A 27,709-nucleotide genomic window follows, 5' to 3' on the forward strand; every position below is an offset into this window, starting at 1 on the left:
CCGCGCCCGGCCTGAGACACTTTCTTTATTTTTATTTTGAGATGGAGTCTCACTCTGTCACTCAGGCTGGAGTACGGTGGTGTGATCTCAGCTCACTGCAACCTCTGCCTCCCGGGTTCAAGCAATTCTCCTGCCTCAATCTCCTAAGTGGGATTACTGGTGCGTGCCACTACGCCCGGCTAATTTTTTTTTTTTTTTTAGACTGGAGTTTTGCTCTTGTAACCCAGGCTGGAGTGGAGTGGCGTGATCTCGGCTCACCGCAACCTCTGCCTCTTGGATTCAAGCAATTCTCCTGCCTCAGCCTCCCAAGTACTTCGGACTACAGGCGCACGCCACCATGCCCAGCTAACTTTTGTATTCTTAGTAGAGATGGGGTTTCACCATATTGACCAGCATGGTCTCGATCTCTTGACCTCGTGATCCACCCGCCTCGGCCTCCCAAAGTGCTGGGATTACAGGCGTGAGCCGCCGCGCCCGGCCTAATTTTTTTTGTATTTTCCATAGAGACGGGCTTTCACCATGTTGGTCAGGTTGGTCTCAAACTCCTGACCTCAGGCAATCCTCCCACCTCTGCCTTCTGAGGTGCTGGGATTCTGGGCAGGAGCTACCACGCCCAGCCTGAGAAAGGCACGTCTTGCATCGCCCAACATGGCTTCTGGGAAACTGAAAAAGTTTGTTTTCCTTTAAGGCCAGATATAGGTCTGCAGACGCTCAGAACACGCAGCAGTAGATCTGAGTCAGCAGCCGCCCCCCGGCAGTGGCCCGAGCCACCCACGTGCCCAGTGGGGCGTTCCCAGGCTGCCGAAGGGTCCGAGGGGAAAAGAGAATTCATCCAGCGGCGGGACCACCCAGACTAGGCAGGAACTCTGAGGTCTGGTTCCTTCTTCTACTTCAGTTTTTTTCCCCTTTTTCTGAGACAGGGTCTTACGCTAAGGTGCTGGGACTACGGGCGTGAGCCACCTCGCCCAGCCAATGCCGTCTGCTTTTAAAAGATCTCATAGGCCGGGCGCGGTGGCTCACGCCTATAATCCCAGCACTTTCGGAGGCTGAGTCGGACGGATCACGAGGTCAGCAGTTAGAGACCAGCCTGGGCAACATAGTGAAATCCCGTCTCTACCAAAAACACAAAAAATTAACCAGGCGTGGGTGTGGGTGCCTGTAATTACATCTACTGGGGAGGCTGAGGCAGGAGAATTGTTTGAACCCAGGAGGCGGAGGCTGCAGAAAGATTTCAAAACTGCACCACTGCACTCCAGCCTGCATCCTGAGTGACAGAGCAAGACTCCTTCTCTCTCAAAAAAAATAAGTAAATAAGTACAAATAATAAAATTAACCAATTTAAGGTTTTACAACTAAGTGACATTTAGTGTATGACCATGTTACGCGAACCAGAATCTCTGCCCCCATTATCCCTCATTCCCCGTCCCCTCCCCAGCCCCGGCACCCACGCGCCCCTCTCCCGTCTCTGTGGATGGGCCTGTTCGGGACATTTCATAGGAACGGGATCACGCTGCGTGACCCTCCGTGTCTGGCGCCTCTCAGCGAGCATCTGTGCCGGGCCTGGGTCGGAGCCTCGCTCCTGCGCACGGCTGGGCCGTGTTCCGTGGTGGACGGGCCTCGCTGTGTCCGTCCATCTGTCCTCCTCTGGACACCTGAGCTGTGAATCGTGCTGGTCTGAACATGCGTGTGTAATCACCCCACCTATTTTAGTTTCCTCCGGTTTTGAGAGAAGAAATAACTCACTGTGACTCCTACAGTCAAAGTTTAACTAAGAGAGCTGGTTTTTAATCTCCCAAATCCCCATAAAGCACTCAAGTATCCAGGATGGCAAATGAGACGCCCCCTCCTTCCAGCAGCCTCCCAGGGCGGAGGGACCGAGGGGCTTAGAAGTCAAAATCAAGATCACACCAGGTCCCTCCCCTGCTCCACAGTCAACCATGGCTCCCTACTGCTCCGAGAAGCCCCAACTCCCTGCCGGCCGACAAGGCCCCCCCCAGGAACCTGCCCTCCACACGGCTACAGACATCTGTACACACATCGGCTGCTCCCCCAGGGCCCCCCTTTCCCTGCGTAAGCCCCTCTCACTCCTGCAGCGGCAGGTGGCCTGTGCTGACCCCCAGCACCTGTCCCGGGGTCAGGCTGGGTGCTCCTGCATTGATTTTGGGGACGGCCTCTTTCCATCCTTCCCGCCTGCCTCCCACCCATGAAGCAGAATCTGGGCCAGGCGCGATGGCTCATGCCTGTAATCCCAGCACTTTGGGAGGCCAAGGTGGGTGCATCACCTGAGGTCAGGAGTTCAAGACCCGCCTGGCCAACATGGTGAAACCCCGTCTCTACTAAAAATACAAAAATTAGCTGGGTGAGGTGGTGAACGCCTGTAGTCCCAGCTACTCGAGAGGCTGAGGCAGAAGAATCGCTTGAACCTGAGAGGCGGAGGTTGCAGTGAGCTGAGATTGTGCCACTGCACTCCCGCCTGGGTGACAGAGTGAGACTCTGTATCAAAAACAAATCAAAGCAAACAAAACAAAAACAAGACAGAATCAGGGTTTATGGGGACACAGTGGCTGGAATCCAGTGGGCGTCCACTGAGGAAGGAGAAAGGCCGGGCGCGGGGGCTCACGCCTGGCATCCCAGCACTTTGGGAGGCCGAGGCAGGTGGATCACATGAGGCCAGGAGTTCAAGACCAGCCTGGCCACCAGGGCAAAACCTGGTCTCTACTAAAAATACAAAAATTAGCTGGGCATGGCAGCTCATGCCTGTAATCCCAGCACTTTGGGAGGCCGAGGCGAGAGGATCGCTTGAGGCCAGGAGTTGGAGGAAGGAGGGAAGGAAAGAGACCACAAGGACCTCTCATTCCTCTAACGCGGGCATCTCCCTCCCGGCCCCTCTCTGAAGCCCCACTCCTGGCAGCTCCCACTCACTAACAGCGCCCCCCCAGCCCCCCACCCCCTCCCAGAGGCCTGATAATCCCACTATCAGGCACCGCGGAGGGCCAGGGCGGAGGCTGAGATGACTCAGCACTCTCGGCCGCTCCTCCCCAGGTGGGCAGGGTCCCTGGGGGCCCCCCGGGCCTCCCCCTCCACACTAGCACCCACGCTGCCACTGGGAGGGGCGGGCAGGGCGGGACTCAGCACCGCCTCCCCCACACCCCTGGGGCCCTGCTCTGCATCTGAGGAAACTGAGGCAGGGAGGGGTCCACACCTATCTGGGAACCAGGTTTACAGAGCCCCCAACAACCTATAACGCCCCTCACTCGTCCATGGCCTAGAGAGGCAGCCACGTAACGGCGTTAAAGACTCCAGGCCGGCCGGGCGCGGTGGCTCATGCCTGTAATCCCAGCACTTTGGGAGGCCGAGGTGGGCGGATCACCTGGGGAGAGGAGCTTGAGACCAGCCTGGGCAACACGGTGAAACCCCGATTCTCTACTAAAGACAGAATTCTCTACTAAAATACAAAAATTAGCTGGGTGTGGTGGCAGGCGCCTGTAGTCCCAGTATTCGGGAGGCTGAGGCAGAAGAATCGCTTGAACCCGTGAGGTGGAGGTTGCAGTGAGCCGAGATTGAACCATTGCACTCCAGCCTGGGCGACAGGGTGAGACTTTGTTTTTTTTTTTTTTAAAGATGGGGTTTCACCATTTTGGTCAGGCTGGTCTTGAACTCCCGACCTCAGGTGATCCACCCGCCTTGGCCTCCAAAGTGTTTGGATTACAGGCGTGAGCTACCATGCCCGGCCCAGGGTGAGACTTTGTCTCAAACCAACAAAAAAGACTCCAGGCCTCGTCCCCTCCCCACCGACATAGAGACTGGCAACCAGGAATGAACAACTGAACAGATGAGGCAGGAATGAAGGAATGAATGACTTTGGAGCAGAGCCTGGGGCTGTGGGAGGGAGGGGGCACGGAGGCCTCAGTTTACCCACTGTGGGGGCAGGGCAGACGCCATCTAGAAGTGGAAGCCGGCGCTGTGGTCCTGCAGAGCAACAGGCCAGGGACTGCGTGTGACCCTGGGAGGCCGGGGGATTTCAAGTCTCAGGGTGTTTTTCCCTTTCCGGAAACTCCCAGGACACACACAGAGGCGGCGGAGCTCAGTGGGGGCCACAGGGCCAGCCTCACCAGGCTGTCAGCCCACAGGGCTTCTGCCAGGACAGTGCACTCTGCAGCCGTTATCAAGCACCTCTTGTATGTCCTGGCCGATGGTGTATGCCGGGGAGATGCCGTGTCCTAAAAGGGCCTGGACTTCCCGGTTCAGGGAGCAGGAGGAAGAGGCCAGCTGGGGTGGACGGACTGCAGAGAAATGAGACGCCAGGGGACAGGCAGCCCCGACCTACTGGCGGGCACTGCAGGGTCGGAGGAGGGCAGGGTCACCCACACACAGCAGGCGCTTACTCCCAGGGTGACCCGCTGCCCCGCACACAGCAGGCGCTTACTCCCAGGGTGACCCGCTTCCCCGCACACAGCAGGCGCTTACTCCCAGGGTGACCCGCTGCCCCGCACACAGCGGGCGCTTACTCCCGGGGTGACCCGCTGCCCCGCACACAGCGGGCGCTTACTCTCAGGGTGACCCGCTGCCCCGCACACAGCAGGCGCTTACTCCCAGGGTGACCCGCCGCCCCGCACACAGCAGGCGCTTACTTGCAGAGTGACCTGTGCCCAAGCTTACTTAGTCAGCGTCTGCTGTGCGAGCTCAGCCCCTTCCCCACCCTCTCTGGGCTCAGCCTGGCCACGGACTGCTCGCCTGCCTAAGCCACAAGGCTCTTTCAATTCCCGTCAGCGCAGCCGGGCCTCAGTGGCGGATGCAGATGCTGAGAGCCCCACCAGGCACGGGGAAATTGGGGAAGTGATTCTAGGCAGGGCAGACATCTGCCGGCTCCACTCCCCCCGCCCTCACGGCCCAAGTCCCCTCTCTGGAAATACGCGGCGCCCCACGCACGGAACAGATATTAATATCAGGCTCCAGAAATGACCAGGAGGCGCAGCCCAGGAAGCCGGTGCGGTCAAGGTGCTTCTCTCTGGATTTCCGGATCACGAGATTCTGGGGGAGTTTGCTGACGCCAAGCTCCTCATTCTCCCATGGCGGCCCTTCATGTGAACAGGGGCCACCTTGGAACCTCGGTCTTCTCATCTGTGAGGAGGCCCTGGGGCAGCTGTGTGGGGGCTGCGACACGGATGGGGGAGTCCCCTGTTCAGGGAGGAGACCCTGATCGGCTGCCAGCCCGTTTCACAGTTGGGGAAACTGAGGCCCATGAGTCCCGGAGGGCAGTGGCAGGCCTGGTGCTGAGATGCGGCCGGGGTGGGATCAGCTGACAGGCACTCCCAGAAAGTTGGTGCAGAGGAGGAAGGAGGCAGCCCCATGGCATCGTGAAATGATGGGCAAACCCGGGGTCAGTGGTCCCCGATGGTGCCCCGAGCCACGGGACCAGCCTTAAGCAGCTCCTCTGTCTGCCAGGAAGCCCGTTTCATAGATGCGGAAACAGACACAGATCTGGGCTGACGGCATGGGTGCCACAGGCGACACTCGGCCACACCTCACCCCAGAGTGCCCAGCACTGGCGGGAGGGGGGCACCCAGCAAACGTTTCAAAGGATCAGAAAGACACAAATGCAGAATCTCAGTGTGGCTGGGCGCGGTGGCTCCCGCCTGTGATCCCAGCACTGTGGAAGGCCGAGGTGGGCAGACTGCTTGAGCCCAGGAGTTCGAGACCAGCCTGGGCAAGATGACGAAACCCTCTTTTTACAAAAAAAACACACAGAAATTAGCCAGGCACGGTGCTGAGCCTGTAATGCCAGTTACTCGGGAGGCTGAGGCAGGAGGATCACTTGAGCTCGGGAGATGGAGGCTGCAGTGAGCTGGGATGACATCACTGCACCACAACCTGGGCAACAGAGTGAGACCCTATGACAAACAAACTAATAAGAAAACAGAGTCTGAGTTTTGAAGCCTTTTAGATTAAAAAATTAAAGAATAGCCAGGTGTGGTGGCTCACGCCTGTAATCCCAGCACTTTGGGAGGTAGAGGCAGCTGGATCACCTGAGGTCAGGAGCTTGAGACCAGCCTGGCCAACATGGTGAAACCCCGTCTCTACTGAAAATACAAAAATTAGCTGGGTGTGGTGGTGTGCGCCTGTAGTCCCAGGTACTCAGGAGGCTGAGGCAGGAGAGTGGCTTGAACCTGGGAGGTGGAGGTTGCAGTGCGCCGAGATTGTGCCACTGCACTCCAGCCTGGGTGAGCGAGACCCTGTGTCAAAAACAAACAAATAAAAATGAAATACCCAGTGTTCTCTTCCCCCAGCCCCAGGCGGTGACGAACCTGCCACTCCATTCTGTACGAGGGGGCCCCCCAGACATCCTCATGCTCCCACCTGGATGCCGGGGACTTGCCTCCCCAAGCCTCATTTTTCCCTGCTGAGAAATGGGCTCAGAGTAACCGCAGGGTCCAAGGGCTTTGCCCAGGGCCGGGGTTCCCTGCAGCTGGGACCTGGACAGTCCCAGGAAGCCCCAGAAGTGACATCCCCAACAGGCGTATCCATTTGGAGAGAGGCAGCTGGCAGGATAGCGGTCCCGTCGCTCCCAGCCCAGGCTCTCTGAACGGAAACGCACCCTGGGACGGGCAGCAGGAGCTGGGTAGTCCGAGGGACCAGAACACACGTGCCTGGCCACATCAACGCCGTCCCCTCAGTGGGACACGGGCCCACCTGGAGTCTGAGCCCCAGGACGGCGGCAGGAAAGAAGTGACCGCTTCCCGCCTCCCACCCGGGAGTCAATAGGAAGGGCCCTCCCTGCTGGGCTCAGGGTCTGGGGTCCCTCAAGGCACACCCGGCAGGAGCTTCTGCCAGACCCCAGGCCGAGGGCAGGACAGGAACTGGCCCTACAGTGGGGACGCAGCCTCGGAGGAGTCACTCAAGGCTCTGGCCGCTCCACGGACACCTCACCCCCGGGGAGCAGATGGAGGTGAGCTAGGGCTGCCCGGGGCACACAGCAGACACCCACAACGCACGCTATCCCCGCTCCACAGGAGTTAGAGGACAAACCTGTTCAACCGCAATGACCAAGGATGAAAACCTAGTCACAGGAGCTACACTCCTTCCAATACGACCCTCTGCTTACAGGCGGGGAAACTGAGGCGCAGAGGAGGAGGTCACGGGCGGCTGGCCCCGGTCAGGGCAGAGCTGGGATCGCCGCACTTTAGCGTGGCTGGGCTCTCTCCCCCCAGGTACACTAAAGCGATGAGTAACTGCAGAGGTGAGTTGTCTAGTCCCTCCCGAAGAAACAGGTTCAAGTGCTCCCGAGAGCTGGGCACCTGGCCAACGTGGCGGGGGGGCCCCGCCGGGAGCTGGGCAGGGTGCCAGCTGGGGCAGAGACGCCCAGCCACTCCTGGAGAAATGGCCGTCAGTGAGGAATTACAGGGCGACGTGGAGGGGATGGGGGTGGCAGAGAGAGGGGAGAGAAGACAGACAGAGACAGAGAGACAGCAGGACCTGGACACACACCCGCTCCCCTATGAGCCCAGGAGTTCAGTCTGGGCAACACAGCAAGATCCCGTCTCTAAAAAACAAAACAAAACTAGCCCGGTGTGGCGGCGCATGTCTGTGGTCCCAGCGAATCAGGAGGCTAAAGCAGGAGGATCACCTGAGCCGGGAGGTGGAGGCTGCAGTGAGCTATGACTGCACCACCGCACTCCAGCCGGGGTCACAGAATGAGACCCTGTCTCAAAAAAAAAACACTAAAAACCAGACAATGAAGCGGGTCTAGCCAGGCTCGCAGTGGGGACCCCCCCAAGGCTGAGTTCGGGGGTCCTGGGTGGGGGACGCTCACTTGCCCAGAAGACCCATGTTTGTAGTAGTGAGTGTGATGCCCCTGAGCTGGGTAAAGGTTTGGGGGCACCGGGACAACGGGGCTGAGGCCGGGGCTGCCATGCGGCACACACACACCATGGCCGTGTGGGACCCCGCCCCAGACACCAGACACTCCCACCCGAACAGGTGTTTGTGCAGCTACACAGCCAGACACTCCCACGTATACACACACACACACACACACACACACACACCCTGGACGCGCCCCTGCAGCCAGACACATGGGGAGCAGACACTCCCGGGAGATAAGGACGGACCCGCCCTTCACTGTGCTGCCCCGACGGGACTCCAGCGCCAGGGGCATTAGCGTCTGCTCTTCTGCCCCGGGCACGGCTGTGTTCCCAGTATGCAGATGAGCTGGCATACAGCAGGTGCTCCCTAAGTGCCCATGGGAGGGTCCCGCTCAGACACACGTGCGCCCAGGGAGCCAGAGCCTGGTGTTTCTGCCCTGACCTCACCCAGGGCACGGTGCCACATCAACAGAGATCTCTCCTCTCCAGAAGTCTGAAATGAGCATGCCAGTGGGGCTGTCATCCCTGGCGGCTCCGGGGGTGGGGAAGGGGGTGTCCTTCCTTCCTCTCCCAGTTTCTGGGGGCTCCAGGTATCCTTGGCTTGTGGCTACATCGCTCCACCCTCTGCCTGTGTCCACACAGCTACCTCCCTATGTGTCCATGCCCACATTTCCCTTTTATTTATTTTTTATTTTATTTTGAGACAGAGTCTTGCTCTGACCCCCAGGCTGGAGTGCAGTGGTGTGATCTCGGCTCACTGCAACCTCTGCCTCCTGGGTTCAAGCAATTCTCCCGCCTCAGCCTCCAGGATAGCTGGGATTACAGGCACACGCCATCACGCTCAGCTAATTTTTGTATTTTTAGTGGAGACGGGGCTTTGCTATGTTGGCCGGGCTGGTCTCGAACTCCTGACCTCAGGTGACCTGCCCGCCTCGGCCTCCCAAAGTGCTGGGATTACAAGCGTGAGCCACTGTGCTGGTTCTTTTTCTCTATTTTTTGACACAGGGTCCTGCTCTGTTGCCCAGGCTGGAGGGCAGTGGCATCACTATAGCCCACTGCAGCCTCAACCTCCTGGGTTCAAACAATCCTCCCACCTCAGCCTCCTGAGTAGCTGGGACCACACCAGCAAACCACCGCGTGTAGCTAATTTTGCTTATTTATTTATTTTATACAGACGGGTCCCACTGTGTTGCCCAGGCTGGTCTCAAACTCCTGGGCTCAGGCGATCCTCCTGCCTTGGCCTTCCAAAGCGCTGGGATCACAGGCATGACCCCCTCTTAGAGGACAACCGACCGACGTGGGATTTAGGGCCACCCTACTGCACAGGACCTCACGGACACTAACAACAGCCACAGGGACCCTGCCTCCAAACGCGGTCCCATTTTGAGGTCCGGGGTGGACGTGAGTTTTGGGGGGACGCCATCCAACCCAGGACGGGCTCCTCCTGGAACTCGGGTTCTAATCTGCTCTCACATCCTCCGTCTCTGAGGGTGGCAGAGGAGGCTTCTGGGCATGGACCCAGGGCACCGTATCCAGTGTGGCTTCTGCGCACGGGGCCTGGGTTCCCAGGGAGCTTGCTTGCTGAGCCTGACCAGAACCAGGGCCTGCCGGGGCAGCGGGAGGAGCGGCCCCCATGCAATTCCTGCCTGCCTGCCCTGGCCCAGTGACCCCCCCAGCCCAGCCCCGACCCAGGGGCACAGCCACATCCCGGTGCCGGGGCCTTCAATGGCCAGATTAGCCACCGTTTAACCCTGCGACCCCCAATTGTCCTCTGGCCGTGTGCAGCCGGCAGAGCGGAGAAGAGGCGGTCCGCACCCGCCCCCCGCGCCACCCACCAGGTCGGCACCGCAGCGGCTCCCGGCCTGGCTCCCGGCTGCCCATGGGGTCGACCTTGAGTCATGCATCCAGGTGGGCGGGGTCGTGTCGCCCCCGCCCCGGTCAGGACACAGAGTCAGAGTATGCGGGCAGCCAAGGGGACTGGACGTCAGCCCTTGGTGTCTGGCAGGGAAACTGAGGCAAGAGTGGCCAGGGCTCTGCCAGCAGCTCCTCTGGGTCTGAGAGGGTGGGGGGCACCCCAGTGGCCCTGTCCATAGCGCAGTGGTCACTGGGGCTGCATCGGCTAGACTGGCTCCAGAGCGCACAGCGGGCAGGGCGGGCGCTGATCCGTGCCCCGTGGCTGGTGTGAGCCGCTGACCAAGACAGCACCGCTCTCAGCAGTCCCGGGGGCTAATGGTTAACAGGCCCCGCTGTGACCTCAGGGGCCAGCGCGAGGCTCCCAGATGCTCAGAACACAAGAACGTTGTCCGTCACGGGCACACATGTGCACATGCGGGGAGCCAAGGCAAGCACGCTTTTGGATGCACACACACATGCACATACATGCATGCACGCGCACACATATGCATGTGCACACACATACACATGCATACGTACATGCATGCATGCGCGCACACACATGCGTGCACACACATGCACGCACAAACACATGCACACACACGTATGCTTGCAGCCACCCGACACACACACAGCCACATGCAAACAACACACATGAGCCCGGCCGTCACAGCAGCTCATGCCTGTAATCCCAGCACTTTCAGTGACCGAGGTGGGAGGATCACTTGAGTCCAGGAGTCTGCGACCAGGCTGGGCAATGTGGCAAGACCTTATCTTTGTATTTTAAAAAACGCACACACAGCAGACCAATACCCCAACATAGACATTCACACAGGATGTGGTCAGGGCAGACGCGCGCCTGGACACACACACCAACAGGTCCACGCAAAACAGGGACGTGGGACGTTTGCCTCGTCGGTCGGCACACAGAGACCTAAATGAACACCCCGGTACTGGCGGGGGACGCGCAGGTGGACGTGCGAGGTGCCGCTGGCTGGGTGTGCACAGCCCCACACACGAGACCCACAGAATCCAGCAAGCAGACACCGACTCTGGAGCAAGATCCCCTCCCAGGCAGGGTCCCACGAGACGGGACCCACAGGCTGCCCAGCCACAGGCCCGGCGTGCACACTCGCACGCACGCCACGGCGGGGACACGCTCTGCCTGCGGGCACCGCTCCCTCGGGCCGCCGCGTGTGTTATTAGAAAGCGTGGGGCGGGGCTGGCACTTGGCAGCAGCCACCAGGGTGGGGAGCCGGCGGTGACCCGGCGGCCAGGCGGCGGCGCAGGGGCCAGATAGGGCTCTTCCGGCTGAGTCAGCGAGGCTCCTGGCACTGGCACGGGCCGGGGCACAGTGCCAGAGGCTGGCGGGCAGGCGCCCTCCCCCCGCCCGCCAGGGCCCAGCTGGCCTGGCGCCAGCAGCCACAGTGGCTTTGATGAGGCGGGCGCTGCCCTGGCGGGGAGGACCAGGCACCGAGGGGCTTCCCAACAGCCCTCCCCGCAGCTCACGTGCGGCCTGGGCTCCCGGAGGCCGAGGAAGACGCCGGCACCAGGGCTGTCAGCCGAGGGCCTGGCTCAGGGCCCTCTCAACAAACATACTCTGTCTCAAACACAGCCACCGCCTCTGTGCGCTCGGAAACTGCTGCCTGACCTCCGGGCAAAGGCCCAGGCTGCGCCATCTGCCTAGAGCACCCGCCTGTGCTGGGAAAATTCTACCCTCTCCCTCTCCTCAGGCCTCAGAGGCCCAGCTGCAGCGCTGGCCTCTTCTGCTCCCGCCTGGACAAAGGAAGCCTCCATCTGTCCCCAAAACGGGCTCCGTAAGGGTCCTCCCAGCCTCCCTCTCCCAGCTCCAAACCCTGCCAAGCCTCCCCTCCAACCCCAGCTCTGGGTGCCCGGATGCTCTGCCCACCCCTCCTGCTACACCAAGCTTGACCAACCCACGGCCCTCGGGCCACACGTGGCTCAGGATGACTTTCACTGTGGCCCAATGCAAATGTGTAAGCTTTCTTAAAACACTATGAGATTATTGTATTTGAGCTCATCAGGCATCATCAGTGTCACCGTATTTTACGTGTGGCCCAAGACAATTCTTCCAATGTAACCCAGGGAAGCCAAAAGATTGGCCACCCCTGCCCTACACATTATGCTCCAGCCATAGTGCTCCAAGAGACAGGCCCTGCCCTGCTCTGTCTCACTAACAAACTCTTACACATCCTGCAAAGCCCCAGCTCCAATGCCCCTTCCTCTGGGCAGCCTTCCCCTCAGTCCCCTCTAGCCCACCCCAACCCCTCAAGGGATTTGGGGAAACCCAGCAGCCCCTCCAAGCCTCGGTCTGAAATGGAGGTGGTTAGGCTAGGCCAGAGCTCAATGCCACCTTCACATTCAGCTCTGGCTCCCACCAGCCTGGGGGTCTTCGGGGCAGGGTGGGGAAAACGCCTGCCCGCTTCTCCCAGAGCCCTGGCAATTCCAGCTCCCCACCTCCTCCCCATACTGCTCCAAGCAACTCTCACTCGCCCAAAGATGTTCGTTACGGTACTGTTTCCAACGGGGAGATGACCCAGGGAAGTGCACAGATGTGCTGGTGTCCAGCCTCACAAGGGAAACGTCCACACGGCTGAAAAGAACCAGGCGGCTCGGAATATCCCAATTACGACGCAAACACACCGAAGGAAAACAGTTCCTCAAAGGCAGCGGTGGGAGGAACCTCCCAGCCCCCGCTAAAGATCACACCTTAGATGCCTCGCAGGTCACATTCCTGGGTGCACGTGGGTAGAGAAAGGCCCGGAGAACCCACAGCTCATGCCCAGAGGTCAAGGCAGAAGCTTGGGGCTCACTGTAAGCAGGCCATTTTTTTCCTCCCTGCAAGAAGAACAAAACTAGGTTTTATAGGACAGAAACCAGAAGGGACATCTGTGATCCCTTTGTAGAAAGTGGGGAAGGGGGCCGGGCGCGGTGGCTCACACCTGTAATCCCAGCACTTTGGGAGGCCAAGGCGGGCGGATCACCTGAGGTTGGGAGTTCGAGACCAGCCTGAACAACATGGAGAAACCCCGTCTCTGCTAAAAATATAAAAAAAATTAGCCGGGCGCTTTGTGGCGGTCGCCTGTAATCCCAGCTACTCGGGAGGCTGAGGCAAGAGAATCACTTAAACCCCGAGTCACAGGCTGCAGGGAGCCGATATTGTGGGACACCGACTCAAGAAATGAAAGAAAAGAAAAAAACAAGAGACGGGGTCTTGCCCTGTCACCCAAGCTGGAGTGCAATGGAGCGATCAGAGCTGACTACAGCCTTGACCTCCTGGGCTCAAGTGATCCTCCCACCTCAGCCTCTCAAGTAGCTGGGACTACAGGTGTGCGCCACCACGCCCAGCTGAATTGTACATCTGCTTTTTATTTATTTTTATTTTATTTTATTTTATTTTTTTCGAGACAGAGTTTCACTCTTGTTACCCAGGCTGGAGTGCAATGGCGCGATCTCGGCTCACCGCAACCTCCGCCTCCTGGGTTCAGGCAATTCTCCTGCCTCAGCCTCCTGAGTAGCTGGGATTACAGGCACGCGCCACCGTGCCCAGCTAATTTTTTGTATTTTTAGTAGAGACGGGGTTTCACCATGTTGACCAGGATGGTCTCGATCTCTTGACCTCGTGATCCACCCGCCTCGGCCTCCCAAAGTGCTGGGATTACAGGCATGAGCCACCGCGCCCGGCTTTATTTATTTTTTGAGACAAGGTCTTGCTCTGTCACCCAGGCTGGAGTACAGTGATGCAATCATGGCTTATTGCAGCCTCGACCTCCCAGGCTCAGGTGATCCTCCCACCTCAGCCTCCCAAGTAGCTGGGACCACGGGTGTGCGCCACCACGCCCTCCTAATTTTTTTTTTTGGAAAAACAGGGTTTAGGGCTGGGTGCGGTGGCTCACGCCTGCAATCGCAGCACTTTGTGAGGCCGAGGTGGGTGGACACCTGAGGTCAGGAGTTTGAAACCAGCCTGACCAACATGGAGAAACCTCATCCTTACTAAAAATACAAAATTAGCTGGGTGTGGTGGAGCATGCCTGTAATCCCAGCACTTTAGGAGGCCAAGGTGGGTGGATCACGAGGTTAAGAGTTCAAGACCAGCCTGGCCAAGATGGTGAAACCCTATCTCTACTGAAAATACAAAAAATTAGCCGGGCATGGTGGCACACGCCTATAATTCCAGCTACTCGAGGCGGGGGCTGAGGCAGAGAATCCCTTGAACCTAGGAGGTGGAGGCTGCAGTGAGCAAGGACTGTACCATTGCACTCCAGCCTAAGTGACAGAGTAAGACCATGTCTCAAAAATAATAAGATCCTATCGGCCAGGCACGGTGGCTCACGCCTGTAATCCCGGCACTTTGGGAGGCCAAGGAAGGTGGATCATGAGGTCAGGAGATCGAGACCATCCTGGCTAACATGGTGAAACCCTGTCTCTACTAAAATACAAAAATTAGCTGGGTGTGGTGGTGGGCGCCTGTAATCCCAGCTACTCGGGAGGCTGAGGCAGGAGAATCACTTGAACCCGAGAGGCGGAGGTTGCAGTGAGCCGAGATCGTGCCACTGCACTCCAGCCTGGGCGAAGAATGAGACTCTGTCTCAAAAAAAATAAATAAATAAAACAAAATCCTACCAGGGCCACTCTCCAGCAGGCCTGCTGGGTGAGTGACAGGAAGCCACCAGGAGGCTACGTCAGACATCAGGAGGCTGAGATCCTAATCACTGCCTGACGCGTGCCGGCCTCCAAGAGCGCACGTCCCAGGCCCCACGGCAGCCAGGTTCCAGGTGTCCAGGGAAAGAACCCGCGGCCCCGAGCCGGCTGCACCAGCCCCTCTGCAGCCTGGCCGCCCACCAGACCTGCAGCCGACAGCACAATTTCGCAGCTGTCGAGGATCTGCAGGCGGAAGTTAGCCTCGAGCCCTGCCAGGACCCGGGAGGAAGAGGCAGAGACGGTGCCAAGTGGCTGGCCAGCAGGCCAGGGCTGCCACGTGCCAGGAAGGGGGTGGGGCAGGCAGCAGAGCCAACAGGGGCCCCAGCAGGGGTAAGAGGGGGGAAACGTCGGCTGGCTGGCTGGGCCCAGGCCACTGTTGACACTGGAATGCAGGTGCCTAGCCAGCTGGGCAGGCGGCGGCATCGGCGGCTGGACCTGCCACAAACGGCTCAGGATAAGATCCCAGGACCGGCCGGGTGCGCTGGCTCAGGCCTGCAATCCCAGCACTTTGGGAGGCCGAGTTACGTAGATCACTTGAGCTCAGGAGTCTGAGACCAACCTGGGCAAACAGTGAGACCCTGTCTCTAAGGGAAAAAAAAATCCCAGGACTGCAGGGAGGGGCCTCCCCCACCCCCACTGCCCACACCCCACCTTGGCCCCCATCTTCTCGGAATTCCAGTCCCATCTCCCGTAAGACCTAGCCCGGAGCGGCACCCGGCCCCTGGCCCCTACACACAAGCCCAGCTTTAGTCCAACCTCAGGGCCTTTGCACAGCCTGTTCCCTGCCCGGTACACCCAGGGAGTAGGCGCCAGGGGGACCAGGCATCCAGCAGGAGCTCCGTGAATACCTGAGACTGCGGGTGACACACGATGACCCCTCCCTGCTCTGGCCTCAGTTTTCCTATCTCAGCTTCCCGCTGCAGAAACCCCCCTAACGGCCCCGGCTGCAGCACCTGCGACCCTGACCCAGAGTGTCACCCAGACGAACTCCACAGTGGCTTCTGCCGCCTTTGTTCCAGACGCACTGCGGGCTGAGGGGTCGGTTTTGGGCCTTGGAGGCTGGGGCTGCCTGAACGGGGCATGTGTCCAGGGTCGGGGGGTCCCATTCACCTCTGACCTCCCAAGGACGGACTGACTGGGGGGGCCTTGAACCCCGCTGTGGGCTTGGCTATGACCCTGAGGGGGTGGAGGTCTCTGCCCAGCTCCTGCCCGCCCCCTGCCGCAGCCCAGGGCGCCCGGACAGACGGCAAATATTGGGTGAATAAACAAATGAAATTAAACAGAATTCACTCTCAGCTCATCTGTATCAGCTTAAACCCAGAAAAGATCACACGCTCGGCGCCCCAGGCCCCGTCTCCCAGCGCCGAGCCTCTGTTTTCTCACAGGCAAAACGGGACACGTGGTGGCGTGGCCCGTAGAGTATCCCCTTCTTTGGGAAAGGGAAACTGAGTCACAGAGCAGGGTGGGATCGGCGAGACACCCCCGAGTCCCCGCCGCAGCCCTGCCCATTCTCCCACGCTGCGCAGTGTCCGGCTTTCAGCTCTATACTGGGCGTGAGCTTCCAGGCGGCCCAAGCTGAACTCTCTGGAGGGCTGCTGGGGTCAGAGCCCCCCTCCTACCAAGCACCCCTGGAGTCAGGAGCCCCAGGGAGGCCCCACTGGGTGTCTGTGCCTTGGCCCCTCTGGGAAGGCTCCTCGGAGCAGGTCCTGGAAGCCCGGGGTCGGAGGGGCTCCCCTTGGGCAGGCGTGTCCCAGCGCGTCCATCACCCACCTCCCTGCGGGAGCCCAGACCAGCCTCCGGCCCTGGGCGAGAAGGTGGCTCCCCCCAGCCGCGCCCAGAGGTCAGGGCAGAGCCCAGCTGGCCAAGGGCTGGAATGTGAGCCTGGCCACCATCTGGTTTCCATCTGCCCGGCCCAGCACGGCCCAACTTCAAAGCATCCCCCGCCTGGCCACTTCCTCTGGCCTGGCCGCCTGCGGGGAAAGGCCGGGGCGGCCCCTGCTTCCTCCTGCAGCCTGGGGTCCCTGAGACCCCTCTGCCAGCCCAGCCTCAACCGCCCACTCAGAGCCTCACAGGTCCTGGCTCCCGCAGCCACACCTGAGCCACCCCCGGGTCCCCTCGGCGGCCAGCTGCAGCCCGCGACCCCCACGGCTCTCCACAGACTCCGGGGAACGGAGGAGGCCTCCTCACCGCGTCACCAAGGCCCCCGCCCTCTGCCCGCATCGCCCACATGCCTGGTTCCTGCAGCCCACGCCCAGCTCAGGCTGGCCCCGGCCGCTCCCTCCCAGACCTGCCCTTCCTCTGCCCCGTCACCGGCTCTGATGCGGGGCCTGGAGCCCCCAGGTTTCTCCCTCCCGGCTGGTACTCCTCACACACCCCACATCAGAGCGAGGAACCGCGGGCCCGTCCAGCCCACGCGCTGCAGGCATCGCCGCTGGAGCCTCCGCAGGAGCCCCGGGTCTCAACATGACGCCCGGCTCGGCACACATCCCGAAAAACGTGGGCCTTGCAAGGGCCCCAGCGGGTGGGCCCAGGAACCTGCGGCTCCACCGCCCCGCGGGACGCGCCCACTCACCTGCTTAAACTGCTCCTCGTACGTCCAGTCCCCGTGGTCCGGCGGCTGCAGCTGCGGGGCTGCATAGGCGGCCCCTCCGGAGTGGGCAGGGCCGGGCCCCGGCCGCTCCTGGCCCCCCAGTGCCCTGGGAACGCCATCGCTGCCGCGGAAGGCCTGGGGCGGCTGGGCCTTGCGGGGGAACAGGGCCGAAGTGCTCAGGCTGGCGGGGCCTGGGGGCCCCAGCCCCTCCTCGTCCTCCTCCTCCTCCTCCTCCTCATAATCCTCCTCCTCCTCATCCTCCCCGAGGTCTTCCTCCATCTCCTCCTCCTCCCATTTGGGCTTCCTGGGGTGAGCAGAGGGCAGGAGTCAGGGGAGAAGGTGCCAGCTCGTCCCTGCCCAGGGACAGACCCGCTCCCCGACCCAACCTCAGTTTCTTTCTCTGGAAATGGGTTTGCAGAGAGCACCCGTGAGCACAGCCTGTGTGGGGCACCCGTGACGCCCATTTTGTTCCCAGTTAGCCCAGAACAGCACAAATGGTCCCTACAGCATGAATTTTGGGGCCCTGAACAGCATCACTGGGGCAGGCACCCTATAATCCCTGCAGCACTCTGGGAGGCCGAGGCAGGAGGATCCCTGGAGCCCAGGAGGTGGAGGCTGCAGTGAGCTGTGATGGCATCACTGCACCCCAGCCTGGGCCACAGAGGAAGACCCCGTCTCTTAAAAAAAAACAAAAGGGAATCGTCGTTCCTGCAGCAGGCATCCTGTCCCCAGCTCCACCTCCTCGTCCCTCCACAGGGAGAATTCTCCCCCCGCTATCTGAAATCCCCCACCCCAAGCCGCTGCCCCTCCAAGGCACCCCTCCTAGCTTTTCCTGGCAGCCCTTTGTACAAGCTGACATCACCTGGCTTCTTTGCTAGGTTTTGTTTGTTTTAGGAGACAGGGTCTTCTCTGTCGCCCAGGCTGGAGTGCAGTGGTGCGATCACAGCCTCCTGGGCTCAAGCCAGCCTCCTGCCTCGGCCTCTCGAGTGGCTGGGGCCACGGACGCATGCCACCACACCCAACTCTACTTTTTGTGGAAATGGAGTCTTACTATATTGCCCAGGCTGGTCTTGACCACCTCGGCCTCCCAAAGTGCTGGGATTATAGGCGTGGGCCACTGGTTCTTCCAGCAAGATGCGGGTTCCTGGAGGCCAGGGTCCCACAGCAAGTGAGCCCTCAGCCAACCCTGGGGGGACCCGCACGCCATACAGGCCCTGCCGGCTGCAGATTTTATCTGCCCCTGCTGCTGAATCTGCCGTAGCCATCAGTGACTAGGTCGCTGTAAGTTAACTAAGATGAAACGAAGTTAGAGACCCGGGCCTCAGTCGTCCTGGCCACATTTCCAGTGTTTGGCAGCCACTCCCGGCTGGAGAGTGGAGATGGAGGACATTTTCACCACCATCCTGAAAGGCCTACTCTCCGGCACACAGTACAGGCTGGAGAAACACTTGCTCGGCGGGGACAGAGTCCACGGGATGCTCGCTAACTCCCTTTAACAAAAAACAGGAGTTTGAGACCAGCCTGGCCAACATGGCGAAACCCCGTGTCTACTAAGAACACAAAAATTGGCCGGGCGTGGTGGCGGGCGCCTGCAGTCCCAGCTACTCGGGAGGCTGAGGCAGGAGAATCGCTTGAACCAGAGAGGCGGAGGTTGCAGTGAGCTGAGATCGCGCCACTGCACTCCAGCCTGGGTGACAGAGCGAGACTCTGTCTCAAAAACAAAAAAAAAACCACATTCTCGGCTCCCGGCAACCTCTGCCTCCCGAATTCAAGCAGTTCTCCTGCCTCGGCCTCCTGAGTAGCTGGGATTACAGGCGCCCGCCACCACGCCCGGCTAATTTTTGTGTTCTTAGTAGAGACGGGGTTTCGCCATGTTGGCCAGGCTGGTCTCAAACTCCTGACCTCACGGGATCCGCCAGCCTCGGCCTCCCAAAGTGCTGGGATTACACTCATGACCCACAGCACCCTGCTAAAAAACATTTTTTTTGGGACAGGATCTGGCTCTTTCGCCCGGGCTGGAGTGCAGTGGCGCAATCATAACACCTCAACCTCCTGGGCTCAAGGGTTCCCCCTGCCTCAGCCTCCCTAGGAGCTGGAACCACAGGCATGCACCACCATGCCTGGCTAATTTTTAAATTTTTTGCAACAATCGGGTCTTGCTATGTTGCCCAGGCTGGTCTCCAACCCCTGGGCCCAAGTGATCCTCCTATATCAGCCACCCAAAGTGCTGGGATTACAGGCAGGAGGCCCCACGGCCGGACCCTTACTCCCATTCTGCAGATGAGCAGAGTGATACCCAGAGCCAGTAACAGCCCCCAAAGCCCCTGCCCAGGACCCCAACTCACATGTCCTCATCGGAGGCCACATCCTCAAAATGCTCCTCTCCCGGCCCTTCTCTGCCTCCGCCAGGCACGACTGGTGAGCCCGGTGTCCCCTCCCGGGCTGCGTCCTCCTCCTCCGAGCCTGGGGGCCCGTCCTCGGAGCCACCGGGGCTGGCTGGGTGTCCCAGGCCCGCAGCCGCGGCCCGCATGGCAGCCAGTGCGACCATCTGAGCCCGCTGCATCCGGGCACTCTCGGGCTCTCTGTCCTCATCGGCGGCGGCCCGGGCCCGGCCGGGGGGTGCAGCGGGGGGCTCGGGGGGCGGCTGCTGCCGGGCCTCCAGCTCCTGACGCGCCCGCTGCTGCCGCTGTAAGAGCGTCTCCATCACGGCCTGTAGCTTCATGGCCCTGCGGGCCGGGCCACCGCCACCACCACGGACGCTAGGGGTGGGCGGCAGAGGCGGCCCCTGTGGGGACGGGGCCCGGCCACACTGCAGCGTGGGGGCCGCGGGGGAGCCGGGGCAGTGCAGGGTGGCAGGGGGCGGGGGCGGGGGCCGCCGGGCTCAGGCTGAAGGCTGACAGGGCATGCCTCTTCCTCACGCTGGGCTCCAGGGGACAGCGGTCGGCATCTGGCTCATTCACACATTCGCAGAAACCTGAGGGCGGAAACAGAGATGGTCAGAGCAGGCCTGCTCAGGTCCCCTCCTTCCCAATGAAGGCCCCCCGGGATCATCTCTCATGTCCATCTCATGCAGGATGCAGACCTGGAGGCCTTCCTGGAGGCAGTGGCACAGGCTCTTCGAATACCCCCTACCATGGGCCTGGGTAGCAAGGTCACCCCGCACTGGGCCACAGAGAAACACGCTGTGGCCAGACTGCCTGCCCCGGGAGATCTCGGATTATTGCTTCACAAGCAGGGTGGGGGAAATGGGCGTTCCTGGCCTGTGATTGGCCAGCGGGCTCCAGGCCCCGGTCAGGCGGGTTCTAAGTTCCAGTGGCTGCCCCAGCCCCTGTTGGAGCTGCCCAGGTATCCTCCCGTCTCAGGCCGACAGAGATGGTGACTGCCCGAGATTGAGCGCCTGTTGCATACCGGCCCTGGGCTAACCCTCCTCCCATCACACAACTCAACAGCAACGCCCGAGCCCCAACCTCTCCGGGCCTCAGTTTCCCCACATGCAAAACGGTGTGGATAACAGTACCCCCTCATGGCACTCAAGGAGGGATGAAGCCAGTTCATGAGGTTAAGGTGGGATCCAACAGGTGTCAGGGAAGGAGGCGCCAGGGCTGTCCCATTTCACGCCTGAGGACAACTGAGGCTCAGAGACCCTTTGCTCAGACACACGGGGCTGAGGCTTGAACTCAGGGCTGAGTGACCACAGAGCCTCCCACGCAGACCCACGCTCTCTCTGCAGGGCAGCAGGAGTCTGGAGTTCCCCGGTCCTCTGGGACCCCGAGCGGGCCAGATGCCTCGTACCACAACAGGCTCACCCCAGCCTCCAGTCCCATCCACCCAGGGCCAGTGCTAATGGCCTGGGCGCAGAACGGAGACATCCCGGGGCCTGGGTCCCGCCCCAGCCACCCCCCAGCCCAGGCCACACCTCCACCCACCCAGGTCGCCAATAAAACAGGCCTGGTAGAACCCAACAGGCCTGGGTGCCACCAAGTGACACCCCAGAGTGAAGGCACACGGTGGAGACAAGGGAGGCAGCTGGGCCCAGGAGGCTGCCCCCAACCCTTACCCTGGCAAAGGAGCCCCCAAGACTCATCAACAGCTCCTGGGTAGACAAGGCTCCTGGGACTCAGATCCCTCCCGTGACCCGACCCCACCCAGGTCAGTGTTGCACAGCAGACCCCCCCAAACCTCCCGTCTCACCGGAGGGGTCCTGCAGAAGCCACAGAGAGCCTTGCGGCCCCTCTGCCCCAGACACCCTTTACCCAGACCCCTGCGTCTTTCGGCCCCATGGGTGAATGGCAGTGGGGGGCAGGTGGGTGACCTAGGGGAGAAATCGGGGAGGGTACGTTCCAAAATAGCCTCTGGGTCCCATCTGTTGCGGGGACAGAGGTCCCAGGTCACAAAAACCTCAGGGCCACAGTGCTGGGGAGTGACCAGCAGAGCCTGGTGGTCCAGAGGCCACCAGGGCGGCACCCAGCCCCCAGCCCCAGGCCCTTCGCCCACCACCCACCGCAAGAAAGTGCTGAGGGGGCATTTCTGGCTCAGGGTCTGGTCAGGCCCGTTGCCCCTCCCCCACCTTTGACAACTTCAAGAAAAGCCCCCCCAGCGACGGAAGAGCTCCAAGCAAAGCCCCCCCTCTTTGGGGGCACAGAAGGAAGAGGCCAAAGGAAGCCACTCCCCCCACCACCCCGCTCAGAGCCCTGCTGGGTTTAATGACCCTTCCGGGTCGCCGGGTGGGGGAGGGGAGCAGGACAGGCCTCCACGTTGGGGCCGGTGGAGGGGGCAGGTGGGGATCCCAGACTCCCCCCCAGGCCAAGCCTGGGTGCCCCCCCATCGCCGCCATTAACCCTAAACTGGCAACGCCCACCCCCTTCAGACCCCTCCCCCAAGAGCCCTTTGTCCTCGACCCCCACCCCCATTTTATGACAGCCCCAAGGGAGAGGCTGGGACGGGGCGCTGGGTGGTCGCTGGACCTGGCAGGGGTGGGGGGCGGAGGGATCCTGGGCCACACCCTCCTCCCCCCAGGCCTCCGGAGAGAGGTCACCCGCTCGGCCCGGGCCTTGCAAAACATGGTTATTTAAAGAGTTGTGCAAGGCCCTGGGCCCGCGGGTGGCGAAAGGGGCCCCTCACTCCACGAGGGGGAAGAGGAGGGGGAGGGGCGGGGCAGAAAGCTGGGCAGGGGGCTAAGAAAGTCCTGGGGGGTGGCTGGAGGAAGTGAGAAAAAAACTCAAGAAGGAGAAGAAACAAGAAGACAGAAACCCTGGCCCGGATTTCAAAGGCTTCTTGGAAAGCGGCCGATTTGCATGGGGGGGAACCCCTCCAGCCCGAGCGCCTAAAAACGGAAGATAATTGAACCCGCCGCCTGGGGTCGGCGCCGAACGTTGGAGTTGACAAACGCGCGCTCCCAGCGCTTCCTGCGCCCGCTTTTGTGTCTGGGGGGGCCCTGAGACGGGTCGGGGGGCTCTTCCTGGGAATCCCCGCCGGGGAACCGGGCACCCGGGCCCAACCCACCCGGGCGCGCGGGGGCCGCGGTGTCTCCCTCGGGGGCCCCTCTCTGCGCTGGGGCGGACACTTTATAAATAAACCAGCCCGGCCGGGGAGGCTCTCCGGGAACTACCCTCCCTCCTCTCCAGGCTCCCGAATAAACCCCCGATTTCGGGGAGAAGGAACAAAAATGAAATGAAATCCCGGGGTGCAGCCCCCCGCGCGCGCGCGCAGAGACCATTTCCTTCCGCTGGGGAGGGGGAGGCGCGCACTCGCGACCCCCGATCGCCCCCGCTCGCCCCCGCTCGCCCGCCAGCGATCGATCCAGTGGGGAGCGGAGTCTCCAAGCCGGGCGCAGAGAAAACTCCCCGGACCCCGACCCGCCAGGGCCGCCCGCCCAGCCCGGGACCTCCCACCAGCATCTCCGCCCAACTTTGGGGACCCCCTTCTCGGGCTTCCAGGACGCACTGCGCCCACCCTGGCGCCGGAACCCGCGCCCCGAACGGCTAGCGCGCCCCCCAGCCTTACCGCGCAGGGCGGCTCGGGGGGCGCACGGCGCGCGCCTGGGGTCGGCCTGCCCGGGCCCGCCCGGCCTCCCGCCGCCGGCGCGCGCCGCTGGCTCCCGGCCCCCGACCGACTCACCGAGCCGCCCGCCGCGTCCGCGTCTACACCCGCCCGCCCGATCGGTGAGAGGCGCCCCGCGCGCGGCCGGCCCCCGCCCCGCCCCTCCCCCACCCCAGACAAATCACCAGGGGACGAGTCGCTCTCGGATGCAAATACCTGGCCGGTGATTCAGCGCCGCGGCCCGGGCGCAGGAGGGGCTCGCCAGGGCTCCCCACGTTTCCCCGGACGCCCCCTCGCCCCCCGCGCGCGGTCGGACGACGCGCAACCAGCCCCGGGGGCGCTGGGGAGCCGGGCGGAGTGGACGGAAATTTTCAGGTCGCGGCCCCTTTAAAGGATAATAAATAATAAACGGGAAGGGAGAACAGCGCCGCGGGAGGCCCCGCCCCCGACCTAGGGACGGTGGGCAAAGTGCGCGCCGCGGCCCCAAGCGCAGAAGGCGCCGGGGACACGCGCTGGAGCGGGAGCACCCCGGGTGGGGAAGAGGGGACTGGGCCTCCGCCCGGGCGGACTGGGGGGCATCGGAGCCGGAGCCGGGACCACGACTGTTCCCTTCCTACGCAGCACCTAGGCTGGGCCTCCGGGCCTCGGAGTTTCACCTTCGCCCCTTAGATGGAGCGCCCCTGCGGGCGTGACTTCACGGCCACAGCCGCCGCTTCCACGTCTGTGAAATGGGCTTGAAAGACTCGGTGCGGAGCGGGGCGGGCGGGGTGGGAGGAAGGGAGCCGGGGTTCCGCGGGCCTCCCTCTGGGGAGGGACGGGCTGCGGGCGTGGGGAGGTGCGCGCGGGGACCCCGAGACCCCTCGTGAAGCCAGGACGACCCCGCCCGGCCCGGCTGTCACCAGCGTTGGGGGCTCGGCCGCCCACGGCGAAGTGAAGGCGGTGATGACTTCCACGCTCTGGGCGTGCGCTTGCCCGACCACGTGCCCCGCGCCGCCCTCCAGGGAGGTCCCCGCCTGTCCCCAGCCCGCACTCCTTTCGGTAGTGGGCGCCCTTTTGGTCCTCACCGCACAGAGCAGGAAACTGAGGCACCCAGTGGGGTGCAAGGAAGGCGGTGGGGGGCGCATGGGGCACCCCCAGGGGGCCGAGCGCAGAAGCACAGGCTCCAGCCCGGATGTGAGCCCGGGGAGCCTGGAGGGCGGGCAGGGGCCACCCAGGAGGGCCCTCACTTGTGGAAGGTCTCTAAGGCGGGCTCGGGTCCCTGGTCCTGAGTGTCGGGGGCGGGGTCGCAGGCGTCTCTCACCCCTTCCCCTAAACTAATGTTGTCACTTTCTCTCTGTCCTCCCTGCAAGCTGCACCTCCTCCCTTGACAAACTGCACGCCGGCCGGGCACGGTGGCTCAAGCCTGTAATCGCAGTACTTTGGGAGGCCGAGGCGGGCGGATCATCTGAGGTCGAGAGTTCGAGACCAGCCTGGCCAACATGGTGAAACCCCCGTCTCTACTAAAAATACGAAAATCAGCTGGGTGTGTTGGTGCTCTCCTGCAATCCCAGCTACTCCGGAGGCTGAGGCAGGAGAATCGCTGGTGGAGGTTGCAGTGAGCCCAGATCACAGCACTGCGCTTCAGCCTGGGCGACAAGAGCAAGGCACCATCTCAAAAACAAAACAAAACTGCAGGCAGGAAAGCTGCCCCCGACTCCGAGGCCTGAATCCAGCCTTCTGGCCCCAGGGCCACATGTAGCCTAATGCCAGCAGGTGTCTGAGAGGCATCCACCATTACGCTATTAAACACCCAAACCCAGCTGTCACCTCCATCCCTGAGGGAGAGGCCCGAGACACCTGCCCCAGGTGGGGGTTGCTTTGGAGAGACGTTCCCTGTGCCGGGATAAAGGGATGGGGGAATGCTCCCTTCTAGGGCAAGACCCCAGTTCAAGTCTGAAGGTGCAGGAAAGCCCCTGCCACCAAAGGTGGAGCACCTGGAGGCCAGCAGACCCAAAAGGCACCTGGAGATCAGGTGCATGGGCTTCTGCGCCTCGGTTTATCCCTCTGTAAAATGGGCCAATATGAATTCAACCCTTTCACCATCCTGTTCAGGATTAGGTGGCCCTTTGTTCAAAGGCAGTGGCATGGAGTGGGGGCATAATTACCCCTAGGGCAGGAAGGGTAGAGCCCCTACCCATTTCCCAGGAGGAAGCTGTGATCCGGGTAGCTGGCTGCCGCTTCCCGCAAAGGGGCCAGGCGCAGGGGGGTGAGGATGCAGGATGGCAGCTGCCTGCAGTGAGGGGCTCCTATTTTTAGCCTGGAGGCCGGAGAGGGAGCTGAGAATGTCTACACAGACTAGCTGGCTCCACCATATTCCAGATTCCCCTTGCCCCGCGGGGGTAGGCAGCAGTGTGGAGTTACGTCAGGGCAGACCCCTCGCAGTCTCTGTGCCCCAGGTCTACAGATTCCCTAGCCAGACCATCTCCTGGGGCTTCTGTGGCTCTGGGAACCTCCACCACAGGAAAACAGCCTGATCCTCACCCAACCCCTGCAGGTCGCTGGACCTGTTCTCAACTCTACACTCAGGGGTCGGGGACATCCTCATAAAAGCTTCCAGATCGCATTCTCACAGCTCTTCAGGTTAAAAAGCCCAAGCTAGGTCCGGGCCCAGTGGCCCAGGCCTGTAATCCCAGCACTTTGGGAGGGTGAGGCAGGCGAATAACTTGAGGTCAGGAGTTTGAGACCAGCCTGGCCAACATGATGAAACACCGTCTCTACTAAAAATACAAAAAATTAGCTGGGCGTGGTGGCGGCGCCTGTAATCCCAGCTACTCAGGAGGCTGAGGCAGGAGAATCGCTTGAACCAGGGAGTTGGAGGTTGTGGTGAGCCGAGATGGCATCACTGCACTCCACCCTGGCGACAGAGACTCCTCAAAAAAAAGGAAAAAAAACAAGAAGTGAGCTCAGCGCAGTGGCTCATGCCTGGGAGGCTTGGGCGGGAGGATGGCCCAAGACTAGGTGTTCAAGATGAGCCTGGCCAACATAGTGAGACCCTGTCTCCACAAAAAAATTGTAAAATAAAAAAATTAAGGCTGAGCACTGTGGCTCAAGACTGTAATCCTAGTACTTTGGGAGGTGGAGGTGGGCGGATCATTTGAGGTTGGGAGTTTGAGACCAGCCTGGCCAACATAGCGAAACCCTGTTTCTACTAAAAATACAAAAATTAGCCCGGTATGGTGGCACACGCTTCTAGTCCCAGCTGCTCGGGAGGCTGAGGCAGAATTGCTTGAACCCAGGAGACAGAGGTTGCAGAGAGCCAAGATTGTGCCATTACACTCCAGCCTGGGCAACAAGAATGAAACTCTTATCTCAAAAAAAAGAAAAAACATATATATGTATGTGTGTGTGTGTGTGTGTGTGTGTGTATATACACGTACATGTATGTGTACATATACATATAAAATGAATCCATTCCAGCAAAATCCCGTGTTTTACGAAATAGCAGTAAGAAAAAAAAAAAAAAAGCCGGGCGCAGTGGCTCACGCTTGTAATCCCAGCACTTTGGGAGGCCGAGGCAGGTGGATCACCTGAGGTCAAGAGATCGATACCATCCTGGTCAACATGGTGAAACCCCGTCTCTACTAAAGATACAAAAAATTAGCTGGGCATGGTGGCGCGCGCCTGTAATCCCAGCTACTCAGGAGGCTGAGGCAGGAGAATTGCCTGAACCCAGGAGGCGGAGGTTGCGGTGAGCCGAGATCGCGCCATTGCACTCCAGCCTGGGTAACAAGAGCGAAACTCCGTCTCAAAAAAAAAAAAAAAAAAAAATCCAGCTGGTTATATCCATCTTTATACCAACTCAGACATAAAATATCATTTTTCCCCTCTTCCAGGACATGAAGCAGAATAAAATATTGTTTTCCTCTTTCTTTTCTTTTACAGTGAATATTGTAGAATAAATTACCATTTTAAATACTTTTTCATAGAAGGGGCCCTCAGAAGCAAAGTGCCTAAGACCAGGATAATTCATAATATGTCTCTTGATTGTCCCACTTCACAGCGGGGACACCTCCAACCGGGAGTCCAGGTTGGGGTCCGAATGAGCGACACCCGCCCCTGGGCGTCGGGCACCCCTGGACACCCAAGAAACGTTTCTGGAGGCGAGAAAAGGCGGCGCGAAACCTCAGCTGGCCGCGCGTGCCACCTGCCGGGCACCTGCGGGACTGCGGGCGGAGGCGGGGCTCCCGCTAGGGCGGGGCCTTGGGGGCGACGCTGCAGTCGGGGCGGGGCCGGTGCCGGCGGCCGCTAGGTGGCACCGTCTCACCTGAAAATGAATTTCGTGGCCGGGCTCACTCCTGTAGTAATATCCCAGCTCTTTTGGATCACCTGACACCACGAGTTCGAGACCAGTCTGGCCAATATCGTGAAACCCTATCTCTACTAAAAATAAAAAAATTAGCCGGGCGCGGTGGTGCACGCCTGTAATCCCAGCTACTTGGGAGGCTGAGGCAGGAGAATTGCTTGAACCCCAGAGGCGGAGGTTGCAGTGAGCTGAGATCGCACCACTGCACTCCAGCCTGGGCGACAGAGCAAAAACTCCATCTTAAAAAAGAAACAAAAAAAA

The 27,709-nt window shown here is 60.9% G+C and overlaps 1 protein-coding gene across 1 annotated transcript in view; it reads right to left on the reverse strand.

Annotated features, from left to right (window-relative positions):
• Positions 1-19,789, reverse strand: part of ARID3A (AT-rich interaction domain 3A) — a 43,873-nt gene extending 24,084 nt beyond the window's left edge. Inside the window, exons 1-2 of the mRNA XM_064371183.1 lie at positions 19,413-19,789; positions 17,050-17,371 (exon numbers count right to left, since the gene is read on the reverse strand). Of these exons, the coding sequence (XP_064227253.1) occupies positions 17,050-17,371; positions 19,413-19,789 (699 nt within the window). The remainder of the gene's footprint in view (positions 1-17,049; positions 17,372-19,412) is intronic.
• Positions 19,790-27,709: the final 7,920 nt, after the last annotated feature.

This window comes from Aotus nancymaae, unplaced genomic scaffold, assembly GCF_030222135.1.
Source record: "Aotus nancymaae isolate 86718 unplaced genomic scaffold, 86718_ANA_hifiasm-v0.15.2.pri h1tg000124l, whole genome shotgun sequence".
NCBI lineage: Eukaryota > Metazoa > Chordata > Mammalia > Primates > Aotidae > Aotus > Aotus nancymaae.